The sequence below is a fragment of the Propithecus coquereli genome, unplaced genomic scaffold (genome assembly GCF_000956105.1).
Source record: "Propithecus coquereli isolate 6110/MARCELLA unplaced genomic scaffold, Pcoq_1.0 Scaffold34, whole genome shotgun sequence".
NCBI classification, from domain to species: domain Eukaryota; kingdom Metazoa; phylum Chordata; class Mammalia; order Primates; family Indriidae; genus Propithecus; species Propithecus coquereli.
In genome coordinates, this window is record NW_012149063.1 from 7,257,034 (window position 1) to 7,281,213 (window position 24,180).

Consider the following 24,180-nt stretch of genomic DNA (forward strand, 5'->3'; position numbering starts at 1 on the left):
CTTTTACTAAATAAAATGCATAGTGAAATAAATACTGAACACTGAATTTTAATACTGTAATACATTTCAATATAAAATGATATGTGAATGTTAAAATACTGTATTGCATCTTGAATATATTTATCTGGAAATTTTATGGAAAAAACACACACGTAAGCTCTGATTTCAAGGAAGAAAACACTCATTTCTGTGATTTGCAGATTTCAGCATAGAGCTTATTCAAAGTTTAAGATGCAATTAGGTTTCTATCTTTCAGAGAAAGGGTGTAGGTGTATTAATGAAACATTCACTTAAAAGATACATTCTAAAACATCTCTATTCTGGATAAATGGCAACTGTAAGCTGTGACCCTGTTTCAAACTTTAGAATGGTACCTGCAAAGTTGAGATATAGAAGGAAGTTGTCCAATTCTTCCTACCCCTTATAAAATTCAGACCTTTCTTTGGGTCGGACTTTTCTCCACCATATTTGCTAGGAAGGCCAAACTGCGTCTTTTGTGCAGTGGGTCATTAGGCTTGATCATAGGGATTTTTATTACTGTTGACGTCAGATCAAAGAATCCAAAATAAAATGATGCTGCTAAATTACCAAAATGATAGAGATTACAAAAAATTTTTCAAAATATTTTGCCAAGCTTGTTACACCTTTATATTTCTTGATTTTCTTGGGGCGAAGAGCCCCAAGTGACTGTATGGAAGATAGATAAATGGCAGAGGAGAGGGGAAACAAGTTCTCTAATGTACTAAGCCCAGGACTTTGGTAAGGAAAGTTATAAAAATACAATATATTCAAATCAGTAACTTCATAATTTATTAGACATCCCATTTATTAGAACTCTAAGTTCGTTTGCTTTTATATAAATGAAACAATCATTTATTCTATAAATAGGAATGCATCTTTCAAATTTTTCTTTGGATTGATTTCTTGTTAGCATCTCCCAGTAATACATGAATAATACACTGAAACCATGATACAAAGTTTAGGTAGATATACATATACATATACGGTCATGTGCTTTTAAAAAATAAGTCATGGTAATTTTAAACATAATCAACCACATAAAACATCTAAGTGGAAATATTTTTTCCCAACTCTACAGCTAGATTTAAAAGTCCCAGTAAAATTTTGTAAACAAAATCTTATAAAAAAAGGCAAGGCTGGCTCTTCCCTATGGTCCTTTAGCAGAACTTGATTTGCATAGATCCAAGACACATAATTCTTCTGGATAGCTTCAAAACGAATTCCCTCCAATGTCCACTAGCAATCTCCCTAATTCAACACTCAACCCTATAAGCATTGGATTTAGAGTTTTATAGGATTGCCCATCAACTCAAGTCTGTTCCCTTCTTCCATGTTTCTGATTTGATACCTTTCTCTGACTTTCCTCCCCTCCTGCCAAGCCTCACTAGCCTCTCCCAGCCCCAGGGGCTTACTGAGCTGGAGAGAAGCGAAGGCAGCCTCCAGGCCCCGAGGCAGGAGTCCAACTGACAAGTGAGCACAAGAACCAGGTGGCTCTGAGCCCGGAAGCCCCAACAGGCTTTCAGTTTCCCTCCAATGGCTTTATTCCACATGACTGTAAACTGTTCTAGATCAATCTGTGACCTTGGGACTGTGAAGCAACACTTGTACACAGACATTAAGGGAAGAGGGAAAATATGGGAGCAAAATCTAAGGTCAAGGTGTCTGTCAAACAAGGTGTTGGGTCTTAACTTTATTTTTAGTCGCTGCTTAAATTGCTCAAGCTCATCTTGCCTTTTTTGTTTAACGCAAAAACAAGAGGTTTTTGCATTAAACCTTTGTGCTGTCCAATATGGTAACCACCAGCTACATGTGGCTACTGAGCATATTAAACATGACTAGTCACATTTTCATGGAGATGTGCTGTAAGTGTAAAATGCACATTGGATTTTGAAGACTTAGTACCAAAAAAGAATGTAAAATATCTCATTAATATTTTTTATATTGATTACAAGTTGAAATGATAATGTCTTGGATGCATAGGGTTAAATAAAATACAACTAATTTCACCTGTTTCTTTTCACCTTTTTAAAAAAAAGCGTGGCTACCAGAAATTTTAAAGTTGTATATGGGGCCTTATATTTCTACTGAACAGCTCTGTCCTAGAGCATTGGTACCTCTGACTGCCAAAGCTTGGACATCCTGTAACTGCAAAAGTTTTCATGTGAGCCTTTGTTCAGCAACTTGCTTAGGTGGTCCGTGGTTCGTGGAAACAGACAGGAGGCCAAGCATGCGAGAAAGGCATGGAAGAAGACAGCTCTCAGGAATTTTAATAATTGCAGTCTGCAGCAAATAAGCAGTGAATGTTCCAATTTGGTTGGTTGAAAGCTGGGATACAATTCATCTCCGCCTCCTTGCCACAAAAGCCTATCAATCCCCCAGCAGCCAGCACAGGCAGGCTGTAGCTGAAGCAAGCAATTGCTCTCGGAATATACACAATATAAAAAGCTAGGTGCATTTCTCTACTGGATTCCCACCCCTGCACACGCATATTCCCACTCACCCCCACTCCTCCCTTCTGCCAATATGAAGAAAGGGGGTGGAGGGTGTGCGATTCTCGGATAGCAACGATGGGAGCAGCTCTGGAGCTTGTGCAGAGAAGAGCAGGCAGAGATCACCTCGGGATGGGAGGAAGTGGCGGGGCACCCCTTTCTCTTCGGTTGGATCCACCTTGAGGAAAAAGACAGACAAAATATACTTTTGATTAGAAAGTTTACGTGCTCACCGTGGAACCCAGGGATGGTTGCAAAGGTACTCACTACCTCACTCCCACGACCCAGGCTGTAAGCTAACTGTGTGTCCTATGGATGAGACATGGGAAGTGACAGGAAGAAGCAAGTAACATCTGAATAAACATTACTAGAGGATGACTCGCCACCGGCTTCTGAGAAAGTGTACAAAGTTAAAAAAAAGTGCTTTTCACTGGGTGCAGTGGCTCATACCCATATAATCCCAGCACTTTGGGAGCCCAAGGCGGGAGGATCGCTTGAGGCCAGGAGTTCAAGATCAGCCTGGGTAACATAGTGAGACCCCACCCCCTATCTCTGCAAAAAATAGCAAAATTATCCAGGTGTGGTGGCATGTGCCTGTAGTCAGTCCAAGCTACTCTGGAGGCTGAGGCAGGAGGATCGGTTGAGCCCAGGAGTTCAAGGTTGCAGTGAGCTACAATGATGCCACTGCACTCCAGCCTGGGTGACAGAGTGTGACCCTATCTCAGAAAAAAAAATGCCTTTCTTGTTATCACATAGTGTGTTTTTATTCTAGATTTAGAAAATATTGATGAGCAAAATAAAGCAAAAAAGTCACCCATGCTTGTACTGCCCAGAGATAGCTAATAACATTATGGATACATTTTCTATTTAGAAACAGTTCCCTTTTTTCTTCCAGAAATAGGATCATACAGTCAGTTTGAACATCTTTCAAAGTCATTACTCTTTACAAATACAATTAATGCCACATTGCATTCTAATGTATGGGTATATTTTATTTATCTCATCAATCCCCTTTTGTTGGGCATTTAGGTATCTTCTAATTTCTAAACTGCTTTTTTGATAGTAGCCATGCTAATGGGTGTGAAGCTCCATCTCACTGTAGTTTAATTTGCATTTCCCTAATAATTAGTGATGTTGAACATCTCTTCATGTGCTTATTGGCCATCTGTATATTTTCTTCAGAGAAATGTCTATTCAAGTGTTCATCAATTTTTTTTTTTTTAAGAGACAGGGTCTTGCTCTATTGCCCAGGCTGGATTGCAGTGGTGCAGATCATAGCTCACTGCAACCTAGAACTCCTGGGATCAAGCGATTCCCCTGAGTAGCTGGGACTACATGCATATGGCACCCCACCTAAAGGCACCCCGCCTTTAGTAGAGGCAAGGTCTCACTGTGTTGCCCAGGCTGGTCTCAAACTCCCGGCTTCAAGAGAGCCTCCCACCTTGGCCTCCCAAAGTGCTAGGATTATAGGCCTGGCCTCAACCCATTTTTTAATTGGGTTATTTTTTGTTGTTGAGTTGTAGGAATTCTTTATATATTCTTAATATTAATCCCTTATCAGATATATGATTTTCAAATATTTTCTACCATTCCATGTGTTGCCTTCTCATTCTGATGTTGATGTGATCTTGTAAAAGCTATCCATATTTGTGGGCTATCATTGCATAGTAACCAGGTTTAAAACTCATTCACATTTTTAAAAAAAATCACGCACACATTTATTGAAGCTGTAACAGGGATTAGGCATGCAGTCAGGTGCTCAGATGCTGTGAGCAGGTCTACCAGGGGCACATGTCAATCATGTAGGTCTGCTACAACCACTGCTCTGAGATGCAGTGGCCTGGCACTAGCAGATTCTTCAGAAGGCATCTTGACAGCGACCCTAGTAGTCCATTTAGGGATTTATGAGACAGAACCAAATCTCTGAGCAAGGAGAAGAGTTAGAGGAAAACACTGGAGGAGGTGCCTTTTCCTCTCACCATCCCAACCAAATATTTTCTTGGGCAGACATCTGAGCAAAGACTCATCTGGATGTAAACCAGCCATCTATCATGGAGCCGTGACCATCAGCTGACATGCCACAAGTGGTCAGCAAAGTGAGGGCTGGCCTCATCCAAAGCCGTAATTAGGGGGCACTCCACGTGTACTCTACATTGCTCAGGGCTGTCTGGGTACCCTCTCAAGCTGTGGGCTTGGAGGTGGAGGCAGCTACAGGAGCAGAATAAAACTTGGTACTTGACAGTACCTTATTTATTTTTGTTAGACAGACAAACTATTATCATTATCAAATATTAAAGATGCCTAATGCTGAAAATATTTAAAGCAAATCTACAAAAAAAAAGTTGGTGGGCAGTGGAAATTAATTCAGAATTTAAGAAATATTTTTAAATGCTCACTATGTTCCAGGCTTTGCGCCACTCAAGGAAGATGCGACGTGAGCAGGACATAGTTCTAGCCCTCAAGTTGCTTACCCGAGTCTTAAAGGAGGATGGGGGACGGAATACGTGCAGCTATTAAATTAAAAATCTGGAAGGTATGGGGAAGATGGTTCTGTTATTGATGTAAAAATACAAATAACATTTAAATTAGATTAAGAATGCTTATAAGAAGTCAGGATATTATATTATTATCATATTATATTATCTATATATGTATTTTGACTCTATATGAACAACTCCTTAAAGTGAATTTATTTATTAATGCCCAAGAGGGAACAAAAACAGGCTGTACTCTTATCAAATAGAAGCTCTTCTGGTCGTCTTCTGATGAAAACACACACCCACACACACCCCCCACACTCAAAGATATTTGTTCCATGTGAAGACTTATTTTTAACCCAAAATTTCAACCACCAATTCTTGTACGATAATTTTATTATTACAGTTATACCTTTTATTATTATTAGGTATTGTCCAGGAATGCAGTATTCCACATATATAAATTTTTCCAGGAATTAAAGTTTTCCTTTCAAGCAGCAACATTCTGTTCACTTCTAACATTTGTTCATGGAAATTTTCCCAAAATGTTTCCTAAATCTTTGAATTTTTCTACAGAGGCACGAAGTGCTATTTGAGTCTATTAACTGAATGTGATTTCGTCCAACAGAAACATGTGGTGCTGTCCCGAGCCGCACTACCTAGCACAACTGTGCCTCTACCGCCGCCTCTGCCCTGACACTGCCACCTGTCACTTCTCCCTGAGCTCAGTGATTTTGCTCCTAACTGGCCTCACCTTTAGCTGATATTAATCTTCTGTAAGGTTGGGAACCAACCAACCCAAAATTATTTAAAAACTGTGCATTAGGAAAGAATCCGTGGGCTGTGTGTGTAAGGCACTCTGCTAGGGAATAGGCCATGGCTAGGGATGTTGTCATAGTTATTTGACTCGCTCACATACTTTTTCTCCACATATTTCTAGTTTGGGAATTTGGCTCTGAGGCTAAGGCTGCTTCAAGTCTAAAAACAATTGAAATGTCCAATAATGGTAAATTATTGTATGTTGAAATAAAAACGATGTAATAAAATGGGGAAGTGTTTACTAAGCAATGTTATGTAAACCCCACCACCAAAAAACCGCACTCTGTCATTATAACTATATATAAATTCAGAATTATATGGATAAAAATTGGAAGAGAACCTGGTAAAATGAAAATATCTGTTATGCTATGTGGAGAGATTATAGATATACTTAAAATTGTCAGAGAATGCTCTGTAAAGCTATGATTACAATACATTTAAAAGATCAAGGCTGTTACAGTGAGTTTTGGTTATAATTAATAAGACATTTTGCCAATCTTGAAACTGGTGAGAACAGAAAATGATGCTACTTGTGGTTTCTTAGGAAGATCAAAATAGGGGAAGATTATCCAAAGAAGCAAAATAATAACATTTAATACTAGCAAACCAAAGGTATTTTGAGCTTGTAATGACGTATTAAAATAATCATTTCTCATACACATTCTGGGCATCTCCATTTCCTTTCTGCACGTGAAGGGGGAATTTACCAAAATTTATGTATTTATTTATTTATGAGACAGAGTCTCCCTCTGTCGCCCAAGCTAGAGTGCTGTGGCTTCATCAGAGCTCATTGCAACCTCAAACTCCTGAGCTCAAGTGATCCTCCTGCCTCAGCCTCCTGAGTAGCTGGGACTATAGGCGCGCACCACGACACCTGGCTAATTTTTCTATTTTTTAGTAGAGACAGGGTCTCGCTCTTGCTCAAGCTGGTCTCTAACTCCTGAGCTCAAGCAATTCTCCTGCCTCAGCCTCTCAAAGTGCTAGGATTATAGGTGTGAGCCACTGTGCCTGGCCTTTTACCAGAATTTATTAGATGGCTCCAAATGGGGCTCTCTACCCCATTCAACGCAAAAGGCCTGGATTTCCTGTATAGATTGAGTGTAGCTCAGGCTATTCAAGTATGACTCTTTCAAAAGCCCTGGCATAAATACTCACTGCGGCTTTCATTTCTTGCCAATTTACTGGGGTAACTTTTGGCCGTTGGTACATATGGCTCTGGAGGTGGCAAATCAGAAATCGGATGGAAGTAGAATCTGTTTTCCCACTCATCTGGGGGGAGAAACAAACAGTATCTTCAGTAACAGACAGTTTGCTGTGAAGACTTATGTAATGAAAGGCACAGAATTAAATACAGAGAGAACTGCAGAAATCAGTTTTAGTTTTATGCCTAAAAGTTTTTATGCCTAAAAGTTTACAGAAAAGCGGGAAGTCCTACAAATGTCACTGATTGGGCACATCAATAAAACTGTCCTGCAAATGAAAGCAAAGTGATTTTTAACTAGAGTCATGAGGATCCAGCCAATCCCTGTCAGGAGCTGGGGACTAAGGTAGGGAACACCTTTCTTCGTACCATTGGGCCCAGCAGTAACTAGGACCACTCTGGTAACAGTGGAAGAGGTAAGTGGCATCTGCAGGCCATTGGGCCTCTTACCTACAGCAAACTGTTCAGAAATGTAGATAAGAAGAAAGCAAGCTACAAAAATGTTTCTTTTCAGAATTCTGGAATCTCTGGAAAGTTAAGCAAAATGAGACTCAAACAAGGGACAGGTCAGAGAAAAATGATCTGCTTTTTTGGAAAGTGGGGGAGGGGGATTATTGTTTTTATTTTGAAATCTTGGTAGGCTCTAAAATGCTTACATCAGTGTGGTCCAGTGTGGTGTAGTGTGATAACAATGATGGAACAAGAAATGTTAACTCAAACAAGCAAACAACACACAAAAACAAATTGACCATTCAATTGCTGCCTTCTATCACCCAAGGATCTGGGACCACACCTCACCTTCACAGGGAGAGTCTTGGAAGCCATTTCTAATTGATGTTGCCGGTGGAGGTGGGGGAGGTGCCCCAGCACCAGGCCTGTCGGGAGGAAGGGGAGGCCTGGGTCCACTCCTGGGACTATCCACTCCACTCCTGGATGGCAACTGCGGGGTGGCAGGCAGGGCCCTAGACGTGCTGCCATTTCTGCTTATTGGAGGAGGCGGTGGGAGGGGGCCTGGGGCAAAAGAAAAGAAGACACTTAGTGCAACACCTTATATCCCACTCACATCGCTATCATCATGGTCGTCATGAATGTACAATGGACAGGCGCCTGCTGGACACGTGACCTTTAACTAGTGAATATGGAGAAATGGAGGAGACTTGTTGGAGATTTAGCTGAGAAATGAGGAAGCACATATGACCACAAAAGTGAACATAGGTACACATGTATATGTAAAACAAGTGCAGATTAATAGCTAAATTGCTATTTTGGCTTTGAGTTAGTATTGAGATTGGAGATGATACGGTAAAATTGAAAACAGTTAATAATCTGTTTATACTGACAACTATTAATTAAAAAACATTTAATAATCCTTTTAAAGAGCTATTGATCTAATTACTGTGACATGATGAAAGAATTAAAAAAAAAGACTAAGATGGTTATGAAGTTACTTTAGGTCTTCAGAAGAACTAAGTTCTTTAAATGCACAATATTATTGCTAATTATACAAGCATGTTTCTGTGGTACACACAATCTGTTTCCAGGCAGAAGTGGCATCAGGATATCAAATCCCAGTCATCCTGAGAGCAGTAGGAGTTCCCTCTTGGTTCCTCCTCTTTGGGGAGGCAGATGAACACAGGGAGTGACAAATAGTTAATCAATATCCGTCCATGGCTATAAATGTGAGTGTGGGTCCTAACCCTGAACAGGCTGGTACCTTATGGAACTCGGTTTCCTGTCTATAAAAGAGTGCCAGATAGTCACCTTTCCCATGACTCTGATGCCAGAAGCAATTAGTCAAAAAGCAAACAGAAAGTGAAAGTACTATGTAAGTATTTGAAACCATGGTTTAACTAGAAACTGTGGTATGGTTTAACAAGAAATTTTTAAGTTCCTAGGAAAAAAGTCAAAATAAATTCTTTTTGATAATTCAAAAGAAATCAGTCTTGCTTTTTCCATCCTCCAAATGCAGAGGATATTTGGGTAGTGAGTAAATTAAATAACAAGAACAACAAACACAAAGTCAAAGACATGAGTATCTTCCCATGTAAATCAAAATGGCCTTAGTAAGTAGTCCTGATCTTCAGCAGTGTGCGCCATTTGTAAGATGCTGACACTTTATGTAAATACAATGTCTTATAAATATAAATATCTCATTAGCTATAGATACAGAATTCAACTAGGAACCTTACATTGAACAACCCTGGCAAAAAGTCTTGCCTCAAACACTCGATGGAGGCACTGCCCAGCCCTGGGTGGTCTCTCTCAAGGAGTCTTCAGTGCCTCATCCTGGAGTATTTATTTATTGCCTCATCTGCTTGTCATTGCTGGAGTCCCAGGCAACAAGAGTTGATTTATTGGAGGAAAAGTGTCTCACATGCTGTGGGTTTAACTTCACTGGTAACATCACCACATAACTGTCACTAAACACAAACTAGACTTCCAATATTATGGAGCCCAGTACAATGAACTTGATCGACATCTCTGCTCATGTTCCTAACTCTCCAACTTTGTGGCTCCCTGCTCCAAGATCCTGGCAGGCACAACAGAAAAGAAAGCAGATTTCTATTTCCCATTGGCAGAATAACAATAAAAATGATCATTTATTAAACATAACTACATGCCAGGAAGATAACCACTATATACACTCGTTGCATTCAATTCTTGTATCAGCCCTGAGAGGTATAGAGACAGCAGACAAGGAAGGCGTCAGAGGTTCAGGAAGCTTAAAAAGCCCAAGTCAGGAAGGTAATGAGGGGAAGAGCCGGGATCTGACTCTAAATCTGTCAAATTCTAAAGCCCACTCCCCTAACAATGACGCCAAACAAAAGACTCAAAATATAGATGGTTCTTGATGTCTCATACGCTCCTCGTGGGAATGTAAATTAGTAGGAATTTTCTGGAAGGTAATTGGGCAGTACCTATGAAATCCGTAGTGTACTATGCACACCCATTGACCTAGAAATTCCTTTCCTAGGAATTCATCCAAAGGAAACACACAGAGATGTGCACAAATACTCAGCTACAACGATGTATCACTGAATTATCTACAACAGAAAAAAAGCCAGAGATAGCCCATATGACCAAGTGAGGAGATTGGTCAAATAAATCAAGGTACATTTGTAGGATCTAATATTTTACAGCCATTAAAAGTCAGAATAATTACATCAGAAAATGTTAGTAAGATATTGTTAAATAAAAAGAAAATTACCAAACGATATATGTAGTGTGATACCAATTTTATAAAAATGTATATACGTGCATTTTAAAAAGATGGAAAGGATATATTAAAAATGTTATCAGTGATTATTTCTGGATGGTGGCAGTGGTAGGTTTATAGATGATTTTAAATTTATTTATAATTTTTGGTATTCCTATACTAAACAGTTAGGACTTATATAATCAAGAGAAACAATAAATGTTCTTTGTCACAGCCTATCATATTTTGGGGAAGAGTAATCTGTTGATTCATCCATTTGGGAAACCCATGGCACAGCAGTTTAAGGACTGGTTCTCAAACTCTGGGGCACATTATAATCACTGGGGAGATGCCCAGTCTGCACCCCAGACCAATTACACCAGAAACCCTGGGAAGGGACTCAGCCACCCATGGTTTTTAAAATTCCCTGGGTGGTTCCAGTATGTGATCAAGTTCAAAGAATGGTGTTTATTGGGTTCCTGAGGTCACGGGATTGAAGGTTAGTTAACTTCTACTAAAGAAAAAAATGCCCCATTTCCAGACATGATGAGGTACGTATGATGAGATTACATTTAAAAAGTAGATGGTTCTACTGAATCCATTAATAACTACTGTAAAATGAGTTAAGTGAGTGTATTCCACTACGAATGCCTGCTATAATTAGGGGAGAGAGTGCAAACTCCCGGCAATCCTCACATTTCATTTCACATTCTCAAAGTTCCTCCCTCAGATTAAGGTTTCTCAATGCTGGCTTCAGCAGTCCCTTCGATCCATGAAATTGCTTGCGAATGTTGAGTTTATGCCTATGAGCATTTTTATAAAGAGACGGTCTATACCTTTATAAAGAGAAGGTCTATACCTTTACCTTTATTTGATTCTCCAAGGGCTTTATGTACCAGAGAGGTTAAAGAGCAAAACAGACTTTTTAACATTTGTCCTTAATGAGCAGGGAAGTGGCCTCAAAGTCTAGCAAATGAAGGTGAAGTATAGGAGAAGTTCATTAGCTCTCAAATAACTGCCCCTCTTGTTGGAAAAATGGAGCCCTCCTGCAGGAGATGGGAATTTAGTTCCCCAATTAAGACAGCTGGAATTCACAGGAGAGAGGCAGGGTAGCAGAGTGGCAAGTACACTTCAGAGATCGAAGATCAAAGTTCTAGCCTCTTCTTTACGAACTAGCTTGTAACCATTTAACTTTATAGGTTACTCAGTCTCTTCGTCTCTAAAACAAGGACAGAAATATCGGTCCCACTTTGCTCGGAGATTTACACGAGGTCACGATGAAATCACACACGTCCGACTCTATTCGCTTATAGGATTGCCAGCGACATGCGGGCAGGCTGGGTTTTAGCGAGACGACTCACCCCATGTCTCGTCATACCTGATCTGCCCGGTGGGTCCCTCACCGGAGGAGGGGGCCTCTCACTGGGCGGGGGAGGAAGAGGACCGGAGCGTCCCGGCGAAGGTACGGGCGGTGCAGACGAAGTGAGGGACAGATTCCGCTGTGGGAGCCTTGGGATTTCGTCACCGCCACCGGAACCCGGAGGCAGGGGAGGCGGGCCGGGCCTGCTCGGTGGTGGCGGAGGAGGGGGGGCCTGCGAGGAGGAGGAAGGCCGTGGGGTGGAAGGCACTGGAGGCTTGTTGTTCTGGGGGGGAGGAGGCGGAACCGCTTCCCTGTGGATGGAGGGCCTGTTGCCCATCGGAGGCGGCGGTGGAGGAGGCTTGTCATCCGCGGCCCTGCTGGGGGTAGGGGGCAGGGGGGGCCGGTTGGAGAAGGGCGAGGAGGAGCCCGAGGGCGTCTGACGGATGGAGCCTCCTCCGAAAGCAGCACCTCGGTTTCCCGGGAAAGGGGGAGGAGTAGGCCCAGGGCTGGGCTGCCTGGGGGCCCCAGGCACTGGTGGGGACCCCCGGTTGTGCAGACTTGATTGGCTGGGTCTTGGCGTGTTAGGCACTGGAGGGGGGATGCTATCGGGCTTGGAGCCCACGTCGGGCCTCGGGGGAGGCATTCGGTTCCTCTGAGGCTCTGGGGGACCACTTCTGTGGCCTGGAGAAGGCACAGGAAACCTCCCGGGGCCACCTGGGGGTGAAAAAGGTTTGGCAGACATGGCTCTTCCTCCCGGTGGCAAAACTGGTGGTCGGCTTCCTCCGGAATCTGAAGAACAGGAAAACAAACATCCAGTTAGAAAATTAGTAACCCCAAAGGAATCAGAGAGGTCGAGTATATTCCCAGCTGCTGGAAATTCTTTCTCAGGGTGCTATAAAATATAGGTAACTATTATTTATATAAATTGGGTTTTGTGTGGTGTTTCTTGGAGGCAGAGGAGTAGACCACAGCTCTCTGTTTACCTTCTAGTCCCAGGGCTACAACCCATCAGCTTTCAAAAGGATTTTGGAGAGAGATCTCTTAGCTTCATGTACAGACAAGAACCAGGATGAAGTTGGTAAGAGTTCTGGAGAGATTCCTATTCATTATGAGAGGACAAAAGCAAGATGGCATTGGTGGATGGGACTTTTGCTAATGATGTTCATTTGTCCCCATCACCATTTCTGTCCCCTGGCCCTTGTCCTTCTCTGGTTTGAAATAAAATTCAGCCATCTTAGGTGAAAAAATTAGTTATTCCAATATAAATCTCCATATGTGAGGGCTTACCTAGTCTCTTTGAAGAGAAATGCCAAAAAAAATGGTAGAAAAATATAATTGAAGAGTTTTGACTGCCATAAGAAAAAACTAAGCAAGGAAGAAGAAACTATCAAAGTTTAACTGAAAGGGTTGACATCAGTGGAAGGAATTCATCTGTAAAGAAGTAGGCAACTACACAACCTTTTTACTTACTGGGTCAACTGCCACTTCATATTGGCAGGAGAGAACAGCCCCACGACTGCTTTGGTTCAACAAAGAGAGGAGCTGGGAGAACCAAAAATACGGAAAATTTCTACCCACCACCCTAGAATCTGTTGGAATCCAAGGTAATTCTCAAAAAAAAAAAAAAAAAAAAAAAATGGTTATCATTTAACACCTCAATTATGAGCTAATTAATGTATCAAATATTTATTGAGCACCTACTATGCACCAGCTATTATTCTAGATGTTAGAGACAGAGGAGTAAACAAAATGGAAGAGATCCTACACTCCTATAGTTTACCTTCTTGTGTGGGAGATAAACATGAACCAGTAAATAAATATTTTTAGAGAGTTATATGTACTAAAAAGAAACTAAAATAGGCTGATGAGCTCAAGAGTACCTGGAGAGGCCAGGACAGACGGGGTGTCTGGGGAAAGCTCTTCTGAGGATGTGATATGTGAGCTAAGGCCTGACAAGAAGGAGCCAGAAATGGAAAGATGAGGGAGAGAGACACTTCAGGCAGAGGCCTGGCAAGTGCAAAGGCCATGAGGTGGGAATGAACTTCAAGTTCAAAAACAGAGATCCATGTGCCTCGGGGAAGTCTGGAGCAAATGAAGCCTGAGTGGCCAACAGGGGCTGGGGCACAAAGAATCTTGCAAGCTAGAAGAAGTAGTTCAGATTTTATCCAAGCCACAGTAAGAAGCCTTTGGGCAGATTTATACAGTGGAATAACATGAACTCTAGAGAGAATTTTTTATTTTGGCTTTAGTACAAGAAAAAAAGCTGTATTTTCCTTGACTATGTGGTATATTTCTATGTCACCAACTTGTGATATCTTCCAAGTTCAGATTAAAGCCACAATTACTGTCCACCTTAACATGTGCAGGGGGTCTTCCGCTACACTATTTTGTGTACTGACTTAAATTGCATCTTCATTTTATTACTTTATTTTTCTTTGTCTTTTGCCTTAATTGCCTCACCTACTGTTACTGAATGTACTGAATGTATACATTTGTCAGCTGCCTCAAATCCTTTTTGGTGGGTTTCAGATAAATAAATTTAAATTTAAACACAGGTCTGGCAAGATACAATCTCTCACGTCACTGAGTCTCTACACTTTGACCATGTAGTACTAAAATAGTTAACCCTGAGGAGCCAGTGACTTCATATGAATGTGAGAATTTCACTTTCCCAAAGGATATATTAAAAGATCAAGGAATTAGAAAGAAAATATTTTAACATGATAAACATTACCAAAAAAAGTTTTACACTAAAATTTCTTGAGCTTCTGTAGTAGTCAGGAGAGAGCCTCATGCGGTCTGCAAGGTTTTTTATTTAGGCATGACCAGGTTCAACTTTTCTGTACCATGACGTTCATAGACAATCCTGTAGGATTCATTTTCATGGCTCCCTGCAGAGATTACTTAAATACCCAACATGTGTTCTGCAAAGCACCTTTTCAGATTTAGTGAGAATTGTAATTATATTTCATATGATGTGCTCTACAGTGTGTCTGAAAAGTTGCTCACGGGTATTTACTATACTGGGTCAGGCTACCTCTCAAAGAAAGCCGAATCTGCCAGGTCACCCGCAGTGTCCAGGGGGCAAGTTCCATTTGTTCCTTCCTTTTCTTTCCACTCTAGTACAGGTTACCCCCAAGGACACTGGGCAACTATTTCATAGCTCTATAAAGCTGTCTGATCCTGATTAATAATTTAAAAAGCTAAATAGAGTCTCTTTTATAAAACAGTGGTAACATTTCAAACAATGTAAAATGTTTTAAAAGGCATACAGCCTTAGAGGCTATGGCAAGCCTTCAAACCACAAAACCGTCTGGTCTTCCATGACTGAGAGAGTAAGGAAACTCTCCTCACCATTATCCCTGTTGGCCGTGGATCTCAGCTTTGGCATTCCGGCCTGGAACAGTCCTCCCAAACCCGGAGGTCCGCCTCCTCCAAAACTTCCACCACCACCGCCACTGCCGCCGCTGGAGCTGCCACCTCCTCCGCCAAATCCGCCTCCTCCACCAAAGCCACCGCCGCCACCACCAGCACCAGCTCCTTTAGGTTCTGCAGAAGGAAGAAGAAAACACTCATCAGCGTACTGCACCAGTCCTAGCCCAAGTAAACCATAAAACAACAGTAAAACAGGGAGCCGGCCGAACCTGGCCTCCGGTGGACAACTAGGATTTCTTCATTCACATGCAGGCTTTGAAGGGTTCCCTTACCCCTAGTCAGAACTGGAGGGGTTTCTTCCCACTCCAAGGCAGTTCCAGGCCCAGTGGAGGAAGAAATAATAACAGAGGACAATTGTCCCCACCTCACCCGCCCTTCATTGACTGAAGGGCGGGTGAGGTGGGGACAATATGGGTTAATATCTATTTGTTCTGTATCCTAAACTTTGGCAAATAAAAGGATCTTCAAAGAAAGCTGGTCCCAAGGGAGGGAGAGATGCAATAAAAGGTTAGAAGGAAATAGCAAAAAAGAATAAAGAAGAAATAATAAAGGAATAAAGAGAAGAAAATAAAATATCATAATTTTACTCCTTGTAAATATCTACCATTGAGTTGTATTTCTTCATTTTATGTTTTTTCTTAAAATTAAGAACAAATTCACTAAGCAGTTTTTAGTCTGCTTTTTTCACGTAACACTGTTATTATTTCACTGTTATTATTAATAGTTAGTTATTATACTAACTATTCTTTGAAAACATTAGTTTAAAGGATTGTATTGTATTTTAGGACATGACTATATTATAATTAATTTAACTACCCACTTCTTTGATGTCTTTTAGGTTGATTTACAATTGTCAAAGGCCAGTGGAAGGCTTTGACAATTTTTAAATTCTTTGCAATTTGAGAAGGTATGAAGATTTCATTTTATTTTGCATGTATTTGCAAAAAATTGTTAAAGATTTTTGAAATAGGAAACAAACAAAAAAGAAGAAAGGAAAAGATTACTGAGTATCCTGTCTAGCATTCTCGGTTATTTCCCATTGTGTTTGAGCTACAATATTTTGTAAGTCTAAGATGCAGAAAACTGATCCTAATGCAAATGATATTTGTCCAAAGAAATGCAAATTAGTTGTGTTCAGTGGAATGCAATTGATTATTGACCTGTTTTGCACTTAATTATAAATTCACGTTAGCAAGCGTGTTTATATGTGAGGTACGTTGTACTCTCCTTTGAACTGATAATATCATACTGGTTCCTTCATTAACTAGTTAAATAAAATTTTTGACACATGTTCATTTTATATCTGTGTGAGAGCCAACATTATAACCTCTTTAAAAAAATTATTTCTTAACAATGTATGTATGCATGCATATATGTATGTTTGTATTTATGAGGTTAAAACATTATTTGAAGTTTTATCTCCCAAAAACCATGTTGAGTCTTTGATAAGTATTACATGAACTCTACAAATTAATCTGGGAAAACTGACACTTTTATGATATTTATACTTCATATTTGGAGATATGGTATATTTTCCCTCTTAGTCATGTCTTCCGGAGTTTCTGGTAAAGTTTTGTAGTTTTCATGAGATAGGTTATACACGTTTCTTGTTAGGGTTACTTTAAATGCATTTTTATTTGTTGAAATTGTGAAAGGGATGGTTTTCCTGTTATATTTTGTAATTGGTTATCATTGGCACCAGGAAATTTTATTTGATATCTAATAAGCCACTTTGCTGTATTTTCTTTCTTTTTTTTTTTTTATTTCAGCATATTATGGGGGTACAGATGTTTAGGTTATGTATGTTGCTCTTCCCACCCCCCGCGCTAAGTCCGAGTTTCAAATATGTCCATCCTTCGGGTGGTGTGCATTGTACTCTTTGTGTTTGCATATTCCTATCCCCTCCTCCTCCCTCCCTGCTGTATTTTCTAAATTAAAAAGTTACAAAAAAATTTATGTTGCATTTTCTAGTAGACATATGGTCTGCAAATAATAAAGGTTCTGTCTCCTCTTTTCTAAGTGTGTCTTATTTCTGTTTCATATAAGTAATTACTTTGATGGCTGAACTTCCATAACAATGTGAATTATTAATGTTGCCAAAGGCAACCACGTTCGATTTTAATGAGGATGCTTCTAATGTTTCAAAGTTCAATATTGACTATTGGCTTGAAATAGGGTTTTTTCCTTTCCAAATATTCAGTCAGGAAGAATACTTCCATTTTAAATAGTTTTTAAGACTTTTTATAGTGTGGAATTTTATCAGATGCCTACTCAAGATCTACTGAAATGATTATATGGCCTTTCTTATTTGATATGATGGATAAATAGACTTTCTAACACCTAAAATTGGATAAACCCTGGTTTTGGTGTGTTATTCTTTTAACATACTACTGAATTAGATTTTTTGGTATTTTACGTAGTATTCTCTCACCTATGATGATAAGTGTTCTGTCGCAGGTTTTCTCAATCTTAAAGTACTGACATTTTGGGTCAGATAATTCTTTGTTGTGGGTGGCTTTCCTGTTCTTTAGAGAATATATGCAGCACCCCTGGCCTCTGCCCACTAGATGCCAGTAGCAGCTCTCTCTGCCCTGCCCCTCCTCTCCCTCCACAAGTTGCGACCACTGAAAATGTCTTCAGACATTGCCACGAAAATTACCCTCAGTTGAAAACCACTAATGCACAGCTTTCTCTTTCGTGTCTGACGCCTTTGTCAAGTGTGATCTTAGGATATGCCAGCTTCATTACACCTATCAGATAGCTTTCTGTCTCTTCCTATGTTTGGGAATGGTTTATACAGCACTTGAAATAGCTGTTTCTTAAAATTTGAAAGCATTTACTAATAAAAACCATCTGGCTCCAAAGCTTTTTGGAGAGAAAGTAATTTGATAAAGTTTTTATCTTTTTCCTTGGTCACTGAGGCTTCCTGAGTGAATTTTAATAAGTTGATGCTCTTCTTAGAAAATTACTTTAAGATCTTAAAATGTTTTAGCATATAACTTTATTATATTACCCTTAATTTTAGAAAATCTTCTTCGGCTCTTTAATCTGCTGGGTTCTAATTTTATTCATTTGTATTTTCTTTTCTTCTGGATTAGATTTATCATAAGTTTGTGTTAGCTCTATATCTCTTTCAGGTGTGGAGCTTTCTGGGATGCTTACAGTAGCTCTGCTGATAGAAGAAATAATCTGATATAAATCAAATTAGAATAACAATTTTCAGAAGTGTATGCAAAATGGCTTCCATATAAAATTTAAAAATTTTCCCAATATATTGACATTGTCCTTGTCATTCAAACATTATTTGTTAATGAATGATACATTTTGGAATATGGCACTTACATAAGACACATTTACATGGTATTGAAAATTTGGAGGGACTCCTGCACTATCAGACATAATCCATAGTCCATAATCCATAATCCATAATCCATTACTGAAACATCTGTCCATCTTTCAGAAACAGAAACTAAAGTCGAGGACAGCTAGCAGGCTCCAGATCATTTAAACTGCAGGACAGGGCCAAATTCAGGAGCTATCATGCATAACCATGGTCGAACCTAGGGAAATTTCACATGCCAACAGATACAAAACCATGGATGAATTTTGCCACTTGCAAAGAGCTTGTGACAGCGGTATAGGAGTCCAAATAAGCACGTGGACTGCAAGGGCATGCATTGGACTATATCTTGTTTCCATCAAATAAAGCACATTATTAAACATCGCGGAGCTAGCTGGAAGGGAAAAGGACTAACATTATTCCAATTTAATGGGGGGAGAGAAGTGAACCCTGAAGAATACAATGTGTTTCCACTAGTGGATTCAGGAATAGGTCCAGACTGTCCAGTCTCCTTCAACAGGGCCCTAGGCTCCCTCTTGTTGTGGAGCGAATAGCTGGCCTCTGTCCCAGAGGGCGGCAGCTCCTCTGGCCCCATACCAGGGACCACAACTCAGATGGCTGCTGGGCCAAGGCTGCCCAGATATAAGAGACTCTGCTAGGCTCCCCTCCAGGGAGAATCTTGTGACACTTACCATGAGGACTGAAGGATTATACAATAACCACACCAGTTTTGTGGGCATTTTGACCTAGAGGTCAGACTGGGTGAAGTCAACAGTCACAAAAGCCCACAGTTCCTTTTTGAGAAGTGATGCATTCTCATTTGCACCACCTTGTCTGGTAACAGCAACGTTCAAAGGCCTTATTATGGTCTTTCTCTTTTCCATTCCTCCACTTTGCTAAAATCCTGCATCATTATTCACTTGTCTACAAGGCACCATCTGGTGATTTTGGGAGGTCAATGTATTTCCTATTGAGTCCACGTGGGCTCTGTAGTCTAGGACAAATCTTGGGGACATCTGGTGGGCAGTGGAAAGGTTTAGGAATGTGAGGAGACAGTCTTGAGACCTGATATTAATTACCAGTAGATCCTAGTCATGGGTAATTTTTGTTCCATTGTAAATGTTTATAAGTAGCCTTGTGTTGTGGGTACTTATTTGTTTATACATACGCTGCCTTGTTCCAGAAAGTATCTCAGATTTAGATGGGTACATAAGCAAAGTTGTGATCTCATTTCCTCGCTCTCTCTAGACTCCCAATAATCATATCTTACACTTGAATTACATTTTCCAGACAACAAAGCACTTTTACAGGCATTATCTCATTCCAAGCTCGCAAGAAACTTGCGAGATAGGCAGAACAGGTATTATCATCTCCACTTTACAAATGAAGACAATCAGGCTTGGAGATGTTACGTGATGGATGTGCCAGGACTAGAACCCACCTCCTCTGATGCCAGGGCTAGGGCTCTTTCCATATTTCATGGTGTCTCCTGATCTGCGGTGTCAGGAGCAATGGGTTAATCTCCAGAAAGTGTTGTGAATAGTGCAGAGAATCGCTGCTGTGTATGTATTGGACAAAGAATTATTATATTGGCTTCCTGCAGCATTAGAAGGGAACCCAAGCCAAAGCCATGGTAATACAGTCTTTTATTTTGCTAGCTTTGCAGCTGTTGTTAACCCCCTCAAAAAAATTTTTTTTTCTGGGAGGGGTAGGGTTGATTGTTAGACCATAAGCCATTTATCTCCATGGAAAACAGCTTTTTTCACTTACTGTCCAATATTGGTGCACTTCTGTCATTGGTGACTGTCTTCTTCAGTTTCTTCCCTTTGCTGATATCAGAGAGAAGAGCATTTCTCCCAGCCTGCTCTGTCTTATTCAAGGTAGGCTTCTCTGTATTAGCCTGAAAGTAAGCCATACAAACTTGTATTCATCTCTTGGATTGAAATCATGCACTTTAACATTCAGCTGGGACAAGCAGGGTATTGGAAGCTTCTTATTAAGGTTCTGGTGATAGGTTGTAAATCCTCTACAAGTTTTAGACCCCGTACCATTCTTTTTAAGACCCAGATGTTTGGGAGCAGATGCAGCAATAAATTACATTCATTTTTAAGGCAGGAAGAATCAATCTCTGATTAAGGTCTCTGACAATTCAGACCACCATCTGGCTATAACCAACAGGGCCAGTTACATGGATAGACACAAAAAGGGAATTTTAAGTCTGGGAGGATTCTGCAGGGCACTGCTAGGCTTCATTCACCAGAAGAAAAGCTTCCCTTTCCCATCTTTTAGAATTAACCCAGTGCAAGGGAAAAATTGTCTCTAGCTGAAAGGGTCAGCTGTATTTTTTTCAAAAACCCACAAAAGTTTTAGAAAATAATTCCATCTGTCTGTAATGCCAAAGATGCTTTTTTTTTCTTTTTAAGGCAGATTTATTGAAACATAATTTACATATGATGAAATCATCCTTTTAGTTGATAGTTCTGAGTTTTGTAGAACATATACAGTCATGTAACCACAATCAAGATGCAGAACATTGTCATTACCCCCAAAAGTTCCTTCATGTCCCATTAGCCTAAGTGTGACTGATGTTTAATTCCTTTGAAAGCTTAGCTCACAGGAAATTGCATTATGCACAAAGGTGCTGCTTTCACATGCTTGGGTATTTTCTTGTATTTACAGAATTCCAGGGAAAGGTCCTTACTGTGAAATTGGGATCTCATTCCTCCAGGGTTACTTTAGGGAGTGGGGACCCTAAGAGTCCAGCATGTGGACCTGGAAGTAGGCATCTGCCTGTGTCTGTTACACTCAGAAACTGGCTTGGTCTTGCCATGGGTCCTTCCTGCAGACCTGAGAGTCCTGGGCTGGCCCCAGCCTTTCTGAAAGGGATGAAGGGACATGATTCCAGATCTGCCAATTAGGGCCATAGGAGGTAAAGTTGGGGAAATGCAGGGCTTGATCCCTCACCTATGCTTTTCTTCTTCTTCTTCTTCTTTTTTTTTTTTTTAGACACGGAGTCTTACTCTGTCACCCAGGCTGAAGTGCAGTGGAGTGGCTATTCACAGGCGTGATCGTGGTGCACTAAAGCCTTGAACTCCTGGGCTCAAGTGATCCTCCCACCTCAGCCTCTGGATAGCTGGGATTACAGGCCACACCACCGCATCTAGCCTTCTATTATCAGAGTTAGAGGCAGAGGGAGAGCTCAGAAGAACCACGAAGTAGGCTAAATAGAATTACTGTATAAGCCGGGTATGGTGGCTCAAGTCTGTAATCCCTGCTACTCAGTAGGCTGAGGTGGGAGGATCACTTGAGCCCAGGAGTTTGAGACCAGCCTGAGCAACATAGTGAGACCCTGTCTCAAATAATTTTTTAAAAAAAGAGGAGGCAGGTACAGTGGCTCATCCCTATAATCTCAGCACTTTGGGAGGTTGAGGCAGGAGGATGGCTTGAGCCCAGGAGTTTAAGATCAGCCTGGACAACATAGTGAGACCCCATCGCTACAAAAAATGTAAACATTAGCCCAGTGTGATGGCATGTGCCTGTAGTCCCAACTATTCAGGAGGCTGAGGCAGGAGGATTACTTGAGCCCAGGAGTTTGAGGTTGCTGTGAGCTACGATTGTGCCACTGCACTCCAGCCTGGGCAACAGAGAGAGATCCTGTTTCTAAAAAAAAAAAAAAAATTACTATATAAGTTGGAAATGTCTTGAAATAATTATGAATTATTATTTGCTTATGATAACTGTTAACATTTATATAGCTTTTATTCTGGGCTAGGCACTGTTTTCAGCACTTTATGTGTATTACTTCATTTAGTCTTCATCAACCCTGTGAGTTATTATTTCTATTTTACAGACAAGGAAATTGAGGCATAGGGAGGTTAAGTCATTTGTCCCAGTCACCTGGTTAGTATAGGAGGAGCTGAGGTTCAAACCCTGGCAGTCTGACTCCAGAGCCTTCCTTATAATCTGACAGAGGGTAAATGTAGGCCCTAAAATGCCCCTTCCCCATCAGCCCCAACACACCCTGGAAGTAAGCCTGTTAAAAGTTTCTCGGATGTCCTCCCAGAAATGCTCTTTGCATACACAGTTTGCTTTTGCTAACAGGATTATCCTCTATTGCTCTGAAACTTGTTTTTTCAACTTAACAACATACTTTGGACATCTTGCAAAGAGCTTTTGAAATGACCTACTGTCTTCATTTTAAAGATGAAAAAACCCTGAGGTCTAGAGAGGTTAAGTGATGTGTCCACGTTGGATCGCTTACCGGTTTGGGGTCAGCAAGCTTCAGTGGCCTCCTGTTCTGCCTCAAAATTTATTTTGACACCTGACCTCCTTGGGTGCTAACTTCTCTCATGTCCAGGGCCCTTAATTGTGTTGTTCCACTAGGGCAGTGTCCTGTGATGGCCACCAACCCACCTTTCTCTTTTCTCATCTCTAGATCTTATTTACCCAGCATGTAGCTTTGAATTAGGGAATAATGGCTAGAAATGAGTTAACAGGATAAACAAGGGTTTCCCAAACTTCAATCATTCTGGTACAACATTCATGATTTTTCTCATCTTCTCATGCCACCTATGCTTTATTTATTTAATATTTTTCATTAAATCAATTCACTATATTATATACTACAGTATTTTTCAGTGAGAATTTTCTTTTAAATCAGCTCAGTATTAAACCCTGGTTTGATGTGCTAGTTACAATTTTTAGAACACATTAAAATAAATACATGACTATTAAAATCAAAAAAAATTAATCCATGTACTACCCAGCAGTGTTATACAACCCACATTTTTGGGGAAATATAGATAAACTAATCCTGCTATGTTAGCCAGATCAGAGCTTCTCAACTTATCCATGTGAAAGACCAGTTTTAAAAATTTTTTTCATCATGAACTGACATTTTGATAAAATAACAATTAATTATTAGAAAAATGAGCTAGTTTTAAAAAACAATATGAAATTTAATCTTAGAAACAGACATAAAACTACTAACAAATTGCTATTAATGTTTCTAAATGCTTACTCTCAATGTCTGTTCTAATCTTCCTGGGGACCCTAACAAATAGCTGGAAGACCATATTTTGAGTCACAATGAGCTAATTACTGGTAGGTTCTTCCCACTAGATTCCAACCTCAGATGAATTATATAAATGTGCCCCATGGTAACCCGGGACAAGGGACTTTTCTTCTCTTAGCCTCAGTTTCCCCATGTGAAAAATGAAGGGGCCATCAGTATGAGGAGGCCCCTTAGCAGTGAAGGCTTCACCAGCTGGGGGAGGCCTTGGACATGGAATGTGTCTCGTAGCCTTTCCATGTCACCACATTGAGGGCGGCTGACTTCCTGGAAGAGGGTGCACCAACTTCCCTGGACAGGTCTACCAAAGGACCAGGACGAGTCCAGTGAAGAAATTCTTTTGGGAAGCAGACATCTAAATGCAAGCGTAGATTTAAAGGGGGATGTGAGTGTGTGGAGGTGGTGGTGGTGGGGACGATATTTGTCAAAAACAGTGGGAGAGGGAAAGGGCAGAAAAAACGAAAGGAGTGAGACCGGAAGACACTTTAATGGATGCACCGAAGACAAACAGAGACCTGGATTTCTGGGCCGTCCTGCTACTGGGGCTCAGAAACCAACACTCCAAAATACTGTATTTTGACATGCTGAGCTAAAGAAGCCTCAAGGTGTCTCTGAGCACCTCCCGCCCCCAAAGCATAGGATAAAGGTGAAGTTCCTTTATCTGCCTAAGATCCAAACCCACCGAAGAGAACAATTGTGTTTTCTTACCTTCCCTGTAAGACCAAGAATGTAACCGCCCCTGAACAGACCCTTTCACAAGATGGTGTGTAA

The 24,180-nt window shown here is 40.6% G+C and overlaps 1 protein-coding gene across 1 annotated transcript in view; it reads right to left on the reverse strand.

Moving 5' to 3' along the window:
* Nucleotides 1–2,271: 2,271 nt before the first annotated feature.
* Nucleotides 2,272–24,180, reverse strand: part of WIPF1 (WAS/WASL interacting protein family, member 1) — a 97,792-nt gene continuing 75,883 nt past the window's right edge. The window contains exons 3-8 of the mRNA XM_012650802.1: nt 20,109–20,238; nt 14,918–15,112; nt 11,582–12,352; nt 7,806–8,018; nt 6,962–7,075; nt 2,272–2,688 (exon numbers count right to left, since the gene is read on the reverse strand). Coding sequence (XP_012506256.1) covers nt 2,633–2,688; nt 6,962–7,075; nt 7,806–8,018; nt 11,582–12,352; nt 14,918–15,112; nt 20,109–20,238 — 1,479 coding nt within the window. The 3' untranslated portion in view covers nt 2,272–2,632. The remainder of the gene's footprint in view (nt 2,689–6,961; nt 7,076–7,805; nt 8,019–11,581; nt 12,353–14,917; nt 15,113–20,108; nt 20,239–24,180) is intronic.